General features: G+C 35.7%; 1 protein-coding gene across 1 annotated transcript in view; it reads left to right on the top strand.

Annotated features, from left to right (window-relative positions):
* Positions 1 to 8753, top strand: part of NELL2 (neural EGFL like 2) — a 385449-nt gene extending 376696 nt beyond the window's left edge. Inside the window, exon 21 of the mRNA XM_082850800.1 lies at positions 8116 to 8753. Coding sequence (XP_082706926.1) covers positions 8116 to 8166 — 51 coding nt within the window. The 3' untranslated portion in view covers positions 8167 to 8753. The remainder of the gene's footprint in view (positions 1 to 8115) is intronic.
* The last annotated feature ends 3935 nt before the right edge of the window (positions 8754 to 12688 follow it).

The following is a 12688-nucleotide window of genomic DNA, read 5'->3' as shown; positions in this document are numbered from 1 at the left end:
TAAAATATCTAGGTATAAACCTACCTAAGGAGACAGAAGACCTGTATGCAGAAAATTATAAGACACTGATGAAAGAAATTAAAGATGATACAAATATATGGAGAGATATACCATGTTCTTGGATTGGAAGAATCAACATTGTGAAAACGACTCTGGTACCCAAAGCAATCTACAGATTCAGTGCAATCCCTATCAAACTACCCTGGCATTTTTCACAGAACTAGAACAAAAAATTTCAAAATCTGTATGGAAACACAAAAGACCCTGAATAGCCAAAGCAATCTTGAGAACAAAAAATGGAGCTGGAGTTATCAGGCTCCCTGACTTCAGGCTATACTACAAAGCAACAGTAATCAAGACAGTATGGTACTGGCACAAAAACAGAAATATAGATCAATGGAACAGGATAGGAAGCTCAGAGATAAATCCACGCACATATGGTTACCTTATCTTTGATAAAGGAGGCAAGAATATACAGTGGAGAAAAGACAGCCTCTTCAATAAGTGTTGCTGGGAAAACTGGACAGGTACATGTTAGAAGTATGAAATTAGAACACTCCCTAAACCATACACAAAAATAAACTCAAAATGGATTAAAGACCTAAATGTAAGGCCAGACACAATCAAACTCTTAGAGGAAAACATAGGCAGAACACTCTGACATAAATCACAGCAAGATCCTTTTTGATCCACCTCCTAGAGTAATGGAAATAAAAACAAAAATAAACAAATGGGACCTAATGAATCCTAAAAGCTTTTGCACAGCAAAGGAAACCATAAACAGGACCAAAAGACAACCCTCAGAATGGGAGAAAATATTTGCAAATGAAGCAACTGACAAAGGTTTAATCTCGAAAATTTACAAGCATCTCATGCAGCTCAATATCAAAAAGACAAACATCCCAATCCAAAAATGGGCAGAAGACTTAAATAGATATTTCTCCAAAGAAGATGTACAGATTGCCAACAAACACATGAAAGAATGCTCAACATCATTAATCATTAGAGAAATGCAAATCAAAACTACAATGAGATATCATTTCACACCAGTCAGAATGGCCATCATCAAAAAATCTAGAAACAATAAATGCTGGAGAGGGTGTGTAGGAAAGGGAACACTTTTGCACTGTTGTTGGGAATGTAGATTGATACAGCCACTATGGAGAACAGTATGGAGGTTCCTTAAAAAACTACAAATAGAACTCCCATATGACCCAGCAATCCCACTACTGGGCATATACCCTGAGAAATCCATAATTCAAAAAGAGTCATGTACCAAAATGTTCATTGCAGCTCTATTTACAATAGCCAGGACATGGAAGCAACCTAAGTGTCCACCATCGGATGAATGGATAAAGAAGATGTGGCACATATATACAATGGAATATTACTCAGACATAAAAAGAAACGAAATTGAGCTATTTGTAGTGAGGTGGATGGACCTAGAGTCTGTCATACAGAGTGAAGTAACTCAGAAAGAGAAAAACAAATACCGTATGCTAACACATATATATGGAATCTAAGAAAAAAAAAGTCGTGAAGAACCTAGGGGTCAGACGGGAATAAAGACACAGTCCTACTAGAGAATGGATCTGAGGATATGGGGAGGGGGAAGGGTAAGCTGTGACAAAGTGAGAGAGTGTCATGGCTATATATACACTACCAAATGTAAAATAGATAGCTAGTGGGACGTTGCTGCATAGCACAGGGAGATTAGCTAGGTGGTTTGTGACCACCTAGAGGGGTGGGATAGGGAGGGTGGGAGGGAGGGAGATGCAAAAGGGAAGAGATATGGGAACATATGTATATGTATAACTGATTCACTTTGTTATAAAGCAGAAACTAACATACCATTGTAAAGCAATTATACTCCAATAAAGATGTTAAAAAAATAAACATAGACTGTCATGTAATACTGCAAAAAAAAGAGGAAATCAGTGTTTTAAATTATTGACACTTAAATATAAACTAACTTAACTATTATTTTCACATACTATGGTAAAAAAATATTTCACCATAATTTCCAATGCTGACAGAGGTGTACTGGAATTGTAATTCTTATGCAATGTTAGTGACATTGAAAAATACATGCCAGGAACCACACATACATCTCCTTGCCCACTCCCCTTCCCCACAAAAATGTCCAGAAGATCCTACTAATCCTGGGTCTGAGAATCCAACCTAAAGAAATAATCTAAAATATGGAGCAAACTATATGCATCGTAATATTAACCTCAACATTAATTGGCATGCAGAATCAAGGAAGAAATCAAAATATCCAACAAATGAAAAATGGGTTAAATAAATTATGGTAACTCTGTAACATATAACATTATATCATAATTGTATAATATGTAGTTATATGATTGCATTGATCAATTATTCATGTGCTAACAATGCTTATAATAAAAATCAAGATAAAAATACTATGTGTGATTACATATGCACTTTGATTACAAGAAGGTTGAAAATAAAGGAATATGAAGTGAATTCTATTAGGACATACTAAAATATTCATAATAGTGGGATTTTAAATTATTAATTTTTATATAGATTATTTATAGCCACATATTATATATGAATTTGTAATTACATATATTTATTATATCTATAGTATGTAATTTATAAACATATTAATATATTAATACCATATAGTGAATGATACATAAATAATAAATATATTAAATATAAATAAGAGTAAAATATATATTATATATGTCATATATAAACATTTTACTGAAAGCTAAAAGTCGGCTGTCTTCTAATCTTAATGTTATAGAGTTTACCATGCAAAGAGTGATGATGACTTCTTTACCAGTAAATATAGCCAAAAATAACAAGGTGTTAAGGAAACTTACTGTGTTACTACATAAAAATAGATGTTATAATTAGTTATGACAGTAGGTGGTTACTATTCATAGCAACCTGACTGAGTTTCAGTGGGTCACTTTTTATTGTAGTTTTTATCAAGGTAATGTTTGTTAAGGTGAAATGCATAGTTATTTTGTATATAATTTTATAAGTTTGATGAATCAAAATACAGAATATTTCCAGCAATCTAGCAAGTACCCTTTTGTCCCCTTCCAGACAATATCTGCTTCTCATAGGAAACCTCAATTTTATTTCATTATAGTAAATTTATTTTCCTATTTAAAAATTTCATATAAATGGATCGCACCATATGTATTCTTTTATATCTAATGGTGAATTGACCAGTTTATCATTATGTAATGTCCCTCCTTATCTCTAGCAAGGCTTCTAGACTTGATGTCAATTTTGACTGGTACTTTGTTTTTTTTTAATATTCATTCATTTATTTAGTTGAACCAGGTCTTAGTTGCAGTCGGCGGGCTCCTTAATTGCTGCTTGCCAGCTCATTAGTTGCAACACATGGGCTCCTTAGTTGTGGCAGGCAGCCTCCTTAGTTGTGGCATGCAAACTCTTAGTTGCAGCATGCATGTGGGATCTAGTTCCTTCACCAGGGATCGAACCCAGGCCCACTGCATTGGGATCATGGAGCCTTATCCACTGCACCACCAGGGAAGTCCATTGTCTGGTACTTTTGTAGCCACACAGTATATTGTTTTGATTCATCCACTTTCAACCTATCTATGGTTTTATATTTAAAGTGCATTTTTTATAGATAATGTATAAATAGTTTTTACTTTTTTATCCAGCGTGACAATCTCTGGCTTTTAATTGAAGTGTTAGTCCATTTAATATTGTTTTTGACGTTGGTGGATTTTGGCCCACCATTTTGCCATTTGTTTTCTACTTGTTCCATCTATTTTTTGTATTCTTAATCATCTATTCCTTCCTTCTTTTTATTTGTTAATATTTTTAATATTATTCAATTTTACTTGTTCTTTTGAATTCTTAACTATAACTCTTTATGATTGTTTTAGTTGTTGGTATAGGAGTTGTAACATATATCATTCATTTATTACAGTATAATAAGATTTAATATTATACTAATTCATATAAAATGTAAGAACTTTGGAATAATATAATCCCATTCCCCTAACCTTTGCACTATAATAATCATATAACTATGTATACTATAAACTCTAAAAATCTGTATTACTATCAGTATTTTTGCTTTAATAAGTCAAATATCTTTCAAGCAAATTAATAGAAGAAAAAATGCTATATTTTAATTTTATATTTATTTCATATTTATATTTATCCTCATATTTACCATTTCTTGTGCTCTTCATTTCTTCTCACACATGTTAATCTCCATCTAGTGTTATTTCCCTTTATCTTGAATAACTTCCTTTAGCATTTTCCATATTGCAGATATACTGGCCACAAATTCTCTCAACTTACATTTATTTGAAAATGTCTTTATTTTTGAAGGATATTCAACTAAATATAGAATTCAGGATTGACAGATTTGTCCCAGCACTTAAAAGTGGTACTCTACTGTTTTCTAGTTTCTACTATTTCTGATAAGGATTCAGCTATCATTTGTACTTTTGTTCCCTTATATGTAATGTCTTTTTTTTCTCCTCTGTCTCCTTTCATGATTCTTTCTTTATCTTTGGTTTTTAGACTTTTGACTATGATGCACTTAAGTTTTTTTTTTTTTTTGTCCTCTTTGGTATTTGCTGGGCTTTTTGAGTATCTAAGTAGATTTTTTTCACCAAATTTGAGAAAAATTTGGCCATTGTTTCTTCAGATATTTGGTCTGCCACATTATTTCCCTCCTATTCTTCTGCGACTCTAATTACACATGTGTTATATGGTTTAATATTATCCTGAAGGTCACTGAGGTTCTATTTTTATTTCGATCAAATTATCTTTTTTTTAAAGATTGGATAATTTCTATTTTTTTAATTTATTGACTATTTCTTCTGCCATCTCTAATCTGCTGTTAAACCCATCCAATGAATTTTTCATTTCGAATATTGCACTTTTCAGTTCCAGAATTTTTTTTTTTTTTTTTTTTTTTTGCAGTACGCGGGCCTCTTACTGCTGCGGCCTCTCCTGTTGCGGAGCACAGGCTCCGGACGCACAGGCCCAGTGGCCATGGCTCACGGGCCCAGCCGTTCCGCAGCATGTGGGATCTTCCCAGACCGGGGCACGAACCTGTGTCCCCTGCGTCGGCAGGCGGACTCTCAACCACTGCGCCACCAGGGAAGCCCCAGAATTTTTATTTAATTCTATTTATAGTTTCATTTCTCTGCTGTAACTTACCATGTTTTATCATTCATTATGACCATCTTTTTTTTACATCTTTGTACGTATTAGTAATAGCTACTTCCTAGTCTTTACCATCTGGATTAACTTTGAGTCATTTCTATTCACTAGTTTTTCTCTTGGTGAGGACTCACTTTTTTCTGTTTTTCTTCACATGTCTAGTAATGCTTATGGTTTACTGGATATTGTGGATAATACATAGTATAGACCTTACATTCTATTAGCTTCTTCTGAAGACTATTTTTGTTCTAGCAGATTGCAAATTACTGGCCAGTCATCTTGCAGTTGGAAAGGCTGGGCTTTACATTGGTTAGGTGGGTCTATTCCAGGTGTACCCTTAGTTTTCGGGTGAATCTCTTAATCTTGAGACATCATTTTCTTCCTAATCATGGCCCTTTTGGGCTTTCAATGGAAAGCCTGAATTTTTTATCTGTCCCTTCTAACTTGGCAGGACATAGATTTTAAACCCACAGTGAGCAGCATCTGAAATATCTGCTCAAATCTTTCAAACTTCAAGCTGTGACTCTCTGATTGTCTCTTTAGAGTCTCCTCTGCAATTCAAAGACCCACCACAGATTTGAGGGGAGTTGACATGCTGATTCACTCCCTCCTTTCTAGACATTTCCTCCTGAATTTCCAGCCACTCTGGCAGCCCAACAGAGCCCTAAATGTTGTCCTCTGACACGTGGGCCCTATCAGATTGTGGCTTTCTGCTTAAGTTATACTTATCCTAAGCATCACAGGCTAGGAGTGCCCTAAGGGAAAATGCCAAGTAAAAATGAATCTCAAACAGTACATCTTCCTTCTTTTAAAGATTGAAACTCCTCCAGTGTCTACCTGCTTTTAGTCACTCTCCATTGCTTTAAATAGTTTTTATATTTTGTCCAAACTTTATAGTTATCCATAGGAGGGATAGTCAGTCGATAGTCTTAAATAAGTAACTCTGCCATTACTGAAACAGGAACCCCAGTGGAATATTTTATCAATCTTTCTTGTATGAGCTATGTTTCCCTAATAGGGGAGCTTCCAATGACATGCTCTGTAGAGCATTTATGTTGCTATAGCAGAATTGATATGAGAAAAACACTACTGGAAGACTTGCAAAATATACCTTCTCTTCCTAAAACATACTCATACTCCAAACATTCCCTAACTCTCTTTCTGCTCAAAATCCATACAATTTGAGAAACTGATATTCTCAGGAACTGGTACACCCCTCCCTTCATTGGGTCAATGGATTGGGAAAGATCATGTGACCAGGTTATGGCCAGAAAACCTCTGCCTCTGAGTGTAATGACAAAGCTTTAAATGGCAGCTAGAGATCCAAGAGATGGATGTCACCTTCGTTTGCTGTCAGAATAAGAACTCTGCTTAATAACAATTTAAAAAGAAGAGGATTAAGTTAAATTGATAACACTCTTCTTGGATATAGACTGGCTTTTCCCTCATTTGGTAAGCTTCAACAAAGGCTAAAGTACCAAAGTCCTTTCTTAAGTTTTATCTTACAGGAACAGACCCTTTTGGTTTTATCATATTAAGGTCTGATACATTTTCAATCATCTAAAGTCAATTATCTGAGAGAATATATCAAATAGAAGATGAGTTTTAGAGTCAGACTAACCTGAATTTTAATCCCAGCTGTACCATTATATTAGCTTTGTGATTTGGGCCATGATATTTAAGCTTTCTGATCTTCAGTTTCTGAACCTAAAAAAACATGACTATTAATAGTGATCCTACTGGGAATGCTCTGAGGTTGAAATTAGATAATGTATTTAAAGTGCCTGGCAAAGTATCTGACACAGAGTACGCACTCAAAAAGTAGAAGGGTATTATCATCTTATGATTGTGGTAACAATACTAACATTTTCATTATTAGCTAGCCAGTGGAAGAAAGAGCGCAAGGATTCAAAAGAACAAGATACAGATTTTTTTCCTCTCTGTAATACACCATACTCTTTTGGTACTTTGTTATAAAAACTAATTATGGGGGCTTCCCTGGTGGCACAGTGGTTGAGAGTCCTCCTGCCGATGCAGGGGACACGGGTTCGTGCCCCGGTCCGGGAAGATTCCACATGCCGCGGAGCGGCTGGGCCCGTGAGCCATGGCCACTGAGCCTGCGCGTCCGGATCCTGTGCTCTGCAACGGGAAAGGCCACAACAGTGAGAGGCCCGCGTACCGCAAAAAAAAAAAAAAAAAAAAAACCTAATTATGCATATCTGGCTCTTCCTTGACTATTTTTCCTGCCTCATCTCTACACTGTTTTCTTCACCAACTTAAAATTCTCACCCAGACCAAACCTTTTTAGGTTTCTTAACTACGCAAAACTCTTTTCACTTTAAAGCCTTTTATTCATTCTGTTCCCTGTGCTCTTGGCCTACCTTTTCACAGATCTGTCTTGAGGTCTTGGTTTAAACATCACTTCTACAGAGAAGTCTACTCTGGCCACCCAATCTAAGTAGCCAGACATTTATTAATCTCATGACATCACCTAGTTTGTTTCTTTTCTAGCACTTTTCACAATTTTTGATTGTACATTTGCTTATTAATTCCCTCCCACAAAACTATAAGCCCTGTCCTATGAGGGTAGTGACCATATCTGCTTTATTCATTCATCAGCATATCTCGGGCTCAGTTTACTCAGTGCTTATTTTGTGAATGGGTAAACCAAACAACAAATGTGAGCTAAGAGAGTGCCATGGGGTAAATAAAGTTGGCTTATGATTTGCCACAAATAACTGGCCATAGTTTGTTCTGCAACAGTAGAGGCATGAAAAGTGATTGAGCCATTGAACTTTCAGGGGCACATAAATAACAAATAAACCATTCAGTTATGTTATGTGTACCAATCGATGAGTATTGACTCATGGCTTAAAAAGTAATACCATGCTTTTTTTCCCCTCTCTTCTCTAGAATGGCCACATCTGTTGCTCAGTGGATCCACAGTGCCTTCAGGAACTGTGAAGTTAACTGTCTCACTGGAAATTTCTGTTTAAAGAATGTTCTTTCATTAAAAAGACCAAAAAAAAAAAATTGAAGTGGATGATTTGTGGGCAGCTAAGTGCAGCATTGTTAATAGCTGAGTAAACTTTCAATTATGAAATTTGTGGAGCTTGAGAAAATCACAAAAGGAAACTCCTTGGGGCAAAACTAGACCAGAATTCCACCTCAACTGCGTCTGATGTTGGCATGTAGAGGAATGCGTGTGCAATACACACCATGACATCACGACCTCTGGATGTAAAGCCTGAGCTTACGGGAGCTTCGGAAGCCTCTAGCTTCACTGGTGCAGAAAATTTTCCTCTAGATCAGAATCTTCACAAATCAGTTCAGTTCTTCACTGCAGAAAATAAAATGTAAGGCAGTGAACGAATTCTGTTTTCCGAAGCAAAGCAAAGAAGCTATAACATGTTATATGTACAGTATACACTCTGAGAAGAAATCTGAAACGAGTTATTGTCATGATAAAAATAACGCACAGGCATGGTTACTTAATATTTTCTAACAAGAGATGTCATCCTTATTTCATTGTTTTACTGCACTTAATATTATTTGGTTGAATTTGTTAAGTATAAGCTCGTTCTTGTGTAAAATTAAATAAATATTTCTCTTACCTTATAACATGTCCAAGTGTCTGCATAATGTGTTCCTTTTCCCCCACAGATGCCTCAGTATACAAACTGCTTTCTAGTTCCGCTGATGAGAAACTCCCACCATGCTATTCCCAAACTGAAAGGTGATTTTCACTCCATTTCATGCCAAAGTGGCGGGGAGGTGGGTGATGGATACCTTTGTTCTGCCTCTCTGTATCCTCTCAGTCATCTTTTACCCTGCCTCATATCCTGGGGGCTGACCTGTATACGTTGTATTAGTAGGTTCTCTTGTCCTCTGGATTCTGATTCGGTTTGACCAGTGGTGACCACTGGCAGGATATCAGAAAGAGGACGTTTGGATATTTATTCTGCTGGCTCCTTTCCTGCCAGGTTACTACCATGATTAGCTGTGTCACTTACTGAAGGTGACATCTCCTGACAGGTGACCCTTTCTGTTAAGCTACCCCCTCCAGTTTTTGATAACTTCTATTTGCTTCTTCTGGCTTAGAGATAATAACAACTCTGGCTGCTTTGTCCTTTCAGGTACCTGATCGATTTCTTGTTGTTTTCCCTATCTCATATTGCATCTTTATAAATCGTCCCTTTGTTAAACTGTCTTTAATTAGCCAGCTCGAGTGTGCCATCTGTTTCCTGCCAGGACTTTGACTAATATACATAAGGAGGGTAGTATGTGAGGGTTGGGAATATCTTCAAGAATTGGTCCTTCACAATTTGATATAAAAATTTAAAGAATCCCAATCTTAGAAGGCATTATGATATTACATGTTAAAATTTTTGATGCACTAGAATCTCAGGAGGAAAAAAATTAACTTACTGATGCCCAATAGAGGAGTTAATCCAATATTGCCCTAGTCTTATGTTTTGTGCTAGGGTGAAAAAGGAAATATATTATTAAATTCACTTTTAGTTTAGAGACTTCTTTAAAGAAAAAAAAAAAAAGGGAAAGGAACAGGATATGACTCCCACAAGCTACAGAAATGGTAAAGTGGCATTTTAACTACCCTTTCCCCATTGTTATGGGAACAACCTAACAGGAGCTGAGCTAAAGGATAATTTATAAATGTCTTAATACTTTTGGCATGTGTAATATTTATTAAATGTGTGAATTCAAGTATCTCAATATTCCCTGGTTTTATCATAAACGATTTTTTCGGCAGCCTTTTTATATTTAATTTAAAATTCAGCAGAGCATAAAGTTTATTTTACTTTATAAAAATTTTTTTTTGGCTGCGTTGGGTCTTCGTTGCTGCTTGCGGGCTTTCTCTAGTTGCGGCGAGCAGGGGCTGCTCTTCGTTGTGCTGTGCGGGCTTCTCATTGCAGTGGCCTTTCTTGTTGCGGAGCATGGGCTCTAGGTGCGTGGGCTTCAGTAGTTGTGGCGCACAGACTCAGTATTTGTGGCTCGCGGGTTCTAGAACACAGGCTGAGTAGTTGTGGCGCATGGGCTTAGTTGCTCGGTGGCATGTGTGATCTTCCCATACCAGGGATCGAACCTGTGTCATCTGTATTGGCAGGCAGATTCTTAACCACTGCGCCACCAGGGAAGTCCTAAGTTTATTTTGGGGGGGGCATTATTTACTATGGTAACTAGCAATTTAGTCTCCAAGAAGGTATTAATTTGAAGTTTTTTCTACATATTTCTCCCATATATAGATTTGGGATTTCATATTAAATCTCCCTAAAGTATATTTTATTTGCTTTTATGAGGAGAGTGAGAAATAGTATGTGCCTGTGCATGTGTGTATACACACACATACTCAATCTACATCCATATATTTGTATATATTCATCAATCAGTGGGATCAGCAATAAACAAAATGTGGTATGTTTATATTACAGACTACTCTAGAGGATGCAAATGAATACATACAGCAACATGGATGAATTTCAGAAACACGTTGAGTAAAAAACAAGATGCAAAAATGGAACATTTTTTACAGTATTTACACAAAATTTTTAAATGCGCAAAACTTTGTGTTATGTTTATGCAAGTACAAATATGCATAAAATGCATATCAAAATGCATGGGAATGATAAATATCAAATTAGGATAGTGGCTGTCTCTGAGAGGTGGAAGAGGGGTGCCAGGTGCACAGGATGTGTAACTGTGTTGGTAATATCTGTTTATCGTTTTATTCTGTATATTTCAGATATTTTAAAATAATGCTATCTATTGCTGACATTCAGGTAAATGAATTTACAAATTGACTAAATGTGGGGTTTTTTTTTTGTTTTTTGGGGGTTTTTTGTCCATGCTGCATGGCATGTGGGATCTTAGTTCCTGACCAGGGATGGAACCTGTGCCTCCTGCAGTGGAAGCTAGGAGTCTTAACCAATGGACTGCCAGGGAAGTCCCGACTAAATGTGTTTTCATTTATATTTCTATACCCAAAACTAAGCCAGTTAGTTTTTACATGCACGTATGGAAGTACCTAGATTTGTGGAAGCAAGGCTTTAAACAAATATACACCGTAACGCCTACAAGGTTTCCATTCCTAATTATGTTTTTAAATAAATACAATACTAGTTAAAGGCAGGTAATAAAAGAAAAAAAATGATCACATGATATCACCACCTTTGGTACTGGTTTTCTTTGCTCCTTGTCAAATGCTTACATATTTTACATTGTTGCAATCACAGTATCATTTTTATTTCTACATTTTGCATAATATTTTATTGTAAACAATGTTTATATTATTATAAGTTTATAAAATTTTAAGGACTAGTAAATATTTCATTGATGTTAGAAATATAGTTTATTTCCTTCTAACTTTTTCACTATTATAGGTGCTGCTGCAATTCATATGGTGTAAGTTATTTTTTAGACTATATTATCAACAGTAGATTTAATGAAGCAAGTTGTGAACTGTTCGAATAATGTAGTTTAGCTGAGGTATAGTTGATGTACAATATTATGTAAGTTTCAGGTATACAACATAGTGAGTCATAATTTTTAAAGTTTATATTACATTTATTTTTATTATACATATTGGCTATATTCCCTGTGTTGTACAATATATTCTTGTAGCTTATTTATTTTATACATAGTAGTTTGCACCTCTTAATACCCTACCCTTATCTTGATTTAACATGTTTTATTGCTTGTCCAAAGGCTGTATCAAAGAACATTCCACTGGCAATGTATGCAATTACTTTTTATTTTTTGATAGATTTATTTTCTATTTAATTATTTATTATTTATTTAATTTTTGGCTGCATTGGGTCTTCTGTGGCTGTGCACAGGCTTTCTCTAGTTGCCAAGGGCTTCTCATTGCGATGGCTTCTCTTGTTGCGGAGCACAGGCTCCAGGCGTTCAGGCTTCAGTAGTTGTGGCACACGAGCTTCAGTCGTTGTGGCTCGTGGGCTCTAGAGCGCAGACTCAGTAGTTGTGGTGCACGGGCTTAGTTGCTCCACAGCATGTGGGATCTTCCCTGACCAGGACTCAAACCCGTGTCCCCTGCATTGACAGGTGGATTCTTAACCACTGTGCCACCGGGGAAGCCCTGCAATTACTTTTAAAACAAGCTTGTTGCCATTGGATATTATCAATTTAATTTTTGCTCTCCATTGTAGTTTTTTATAGGTGTAAAATGGTACATTACTGTTTTAATTTTAATGTCTTTAAATAACTGTGAGGTTAAACTTATGTAGGCATTGCCATTTTCTACATATGTCCTTTGCTCATATATCTCTAGTCCTTTGATCAATTATACATGAGATAAACAGTAAAAAAATATTCATGTATAATTGTTGGAAATCCTTCCACAAATTTTTACCAATGTTTTTCTCAAAATATTGTTACTTTTTATAGTTTATTTCTTTTCATTTTTAGTATAAAGAATTTTAATATGTATCACTGATGGTTACTTTTATAA

The sequence above is a fragment of the Leucopleurus acutus genome (genome assembly GCF_964270905.1).
Source record: "Leucopleurus acutus genome assembly, chromosome: 11".
In the NCBI taxonomy this organism is placed as follows: Eukaryota; Metazoa; Chordata; class Mammalia; order Artiodactyla; family Delphinidae; genus Leucopleurus; species Leucopleurus acutus.
Note: the sequence above shows the minus strand (reverse complement) of the source record. Positions and strands in the feature narration are given on the sequence as shown.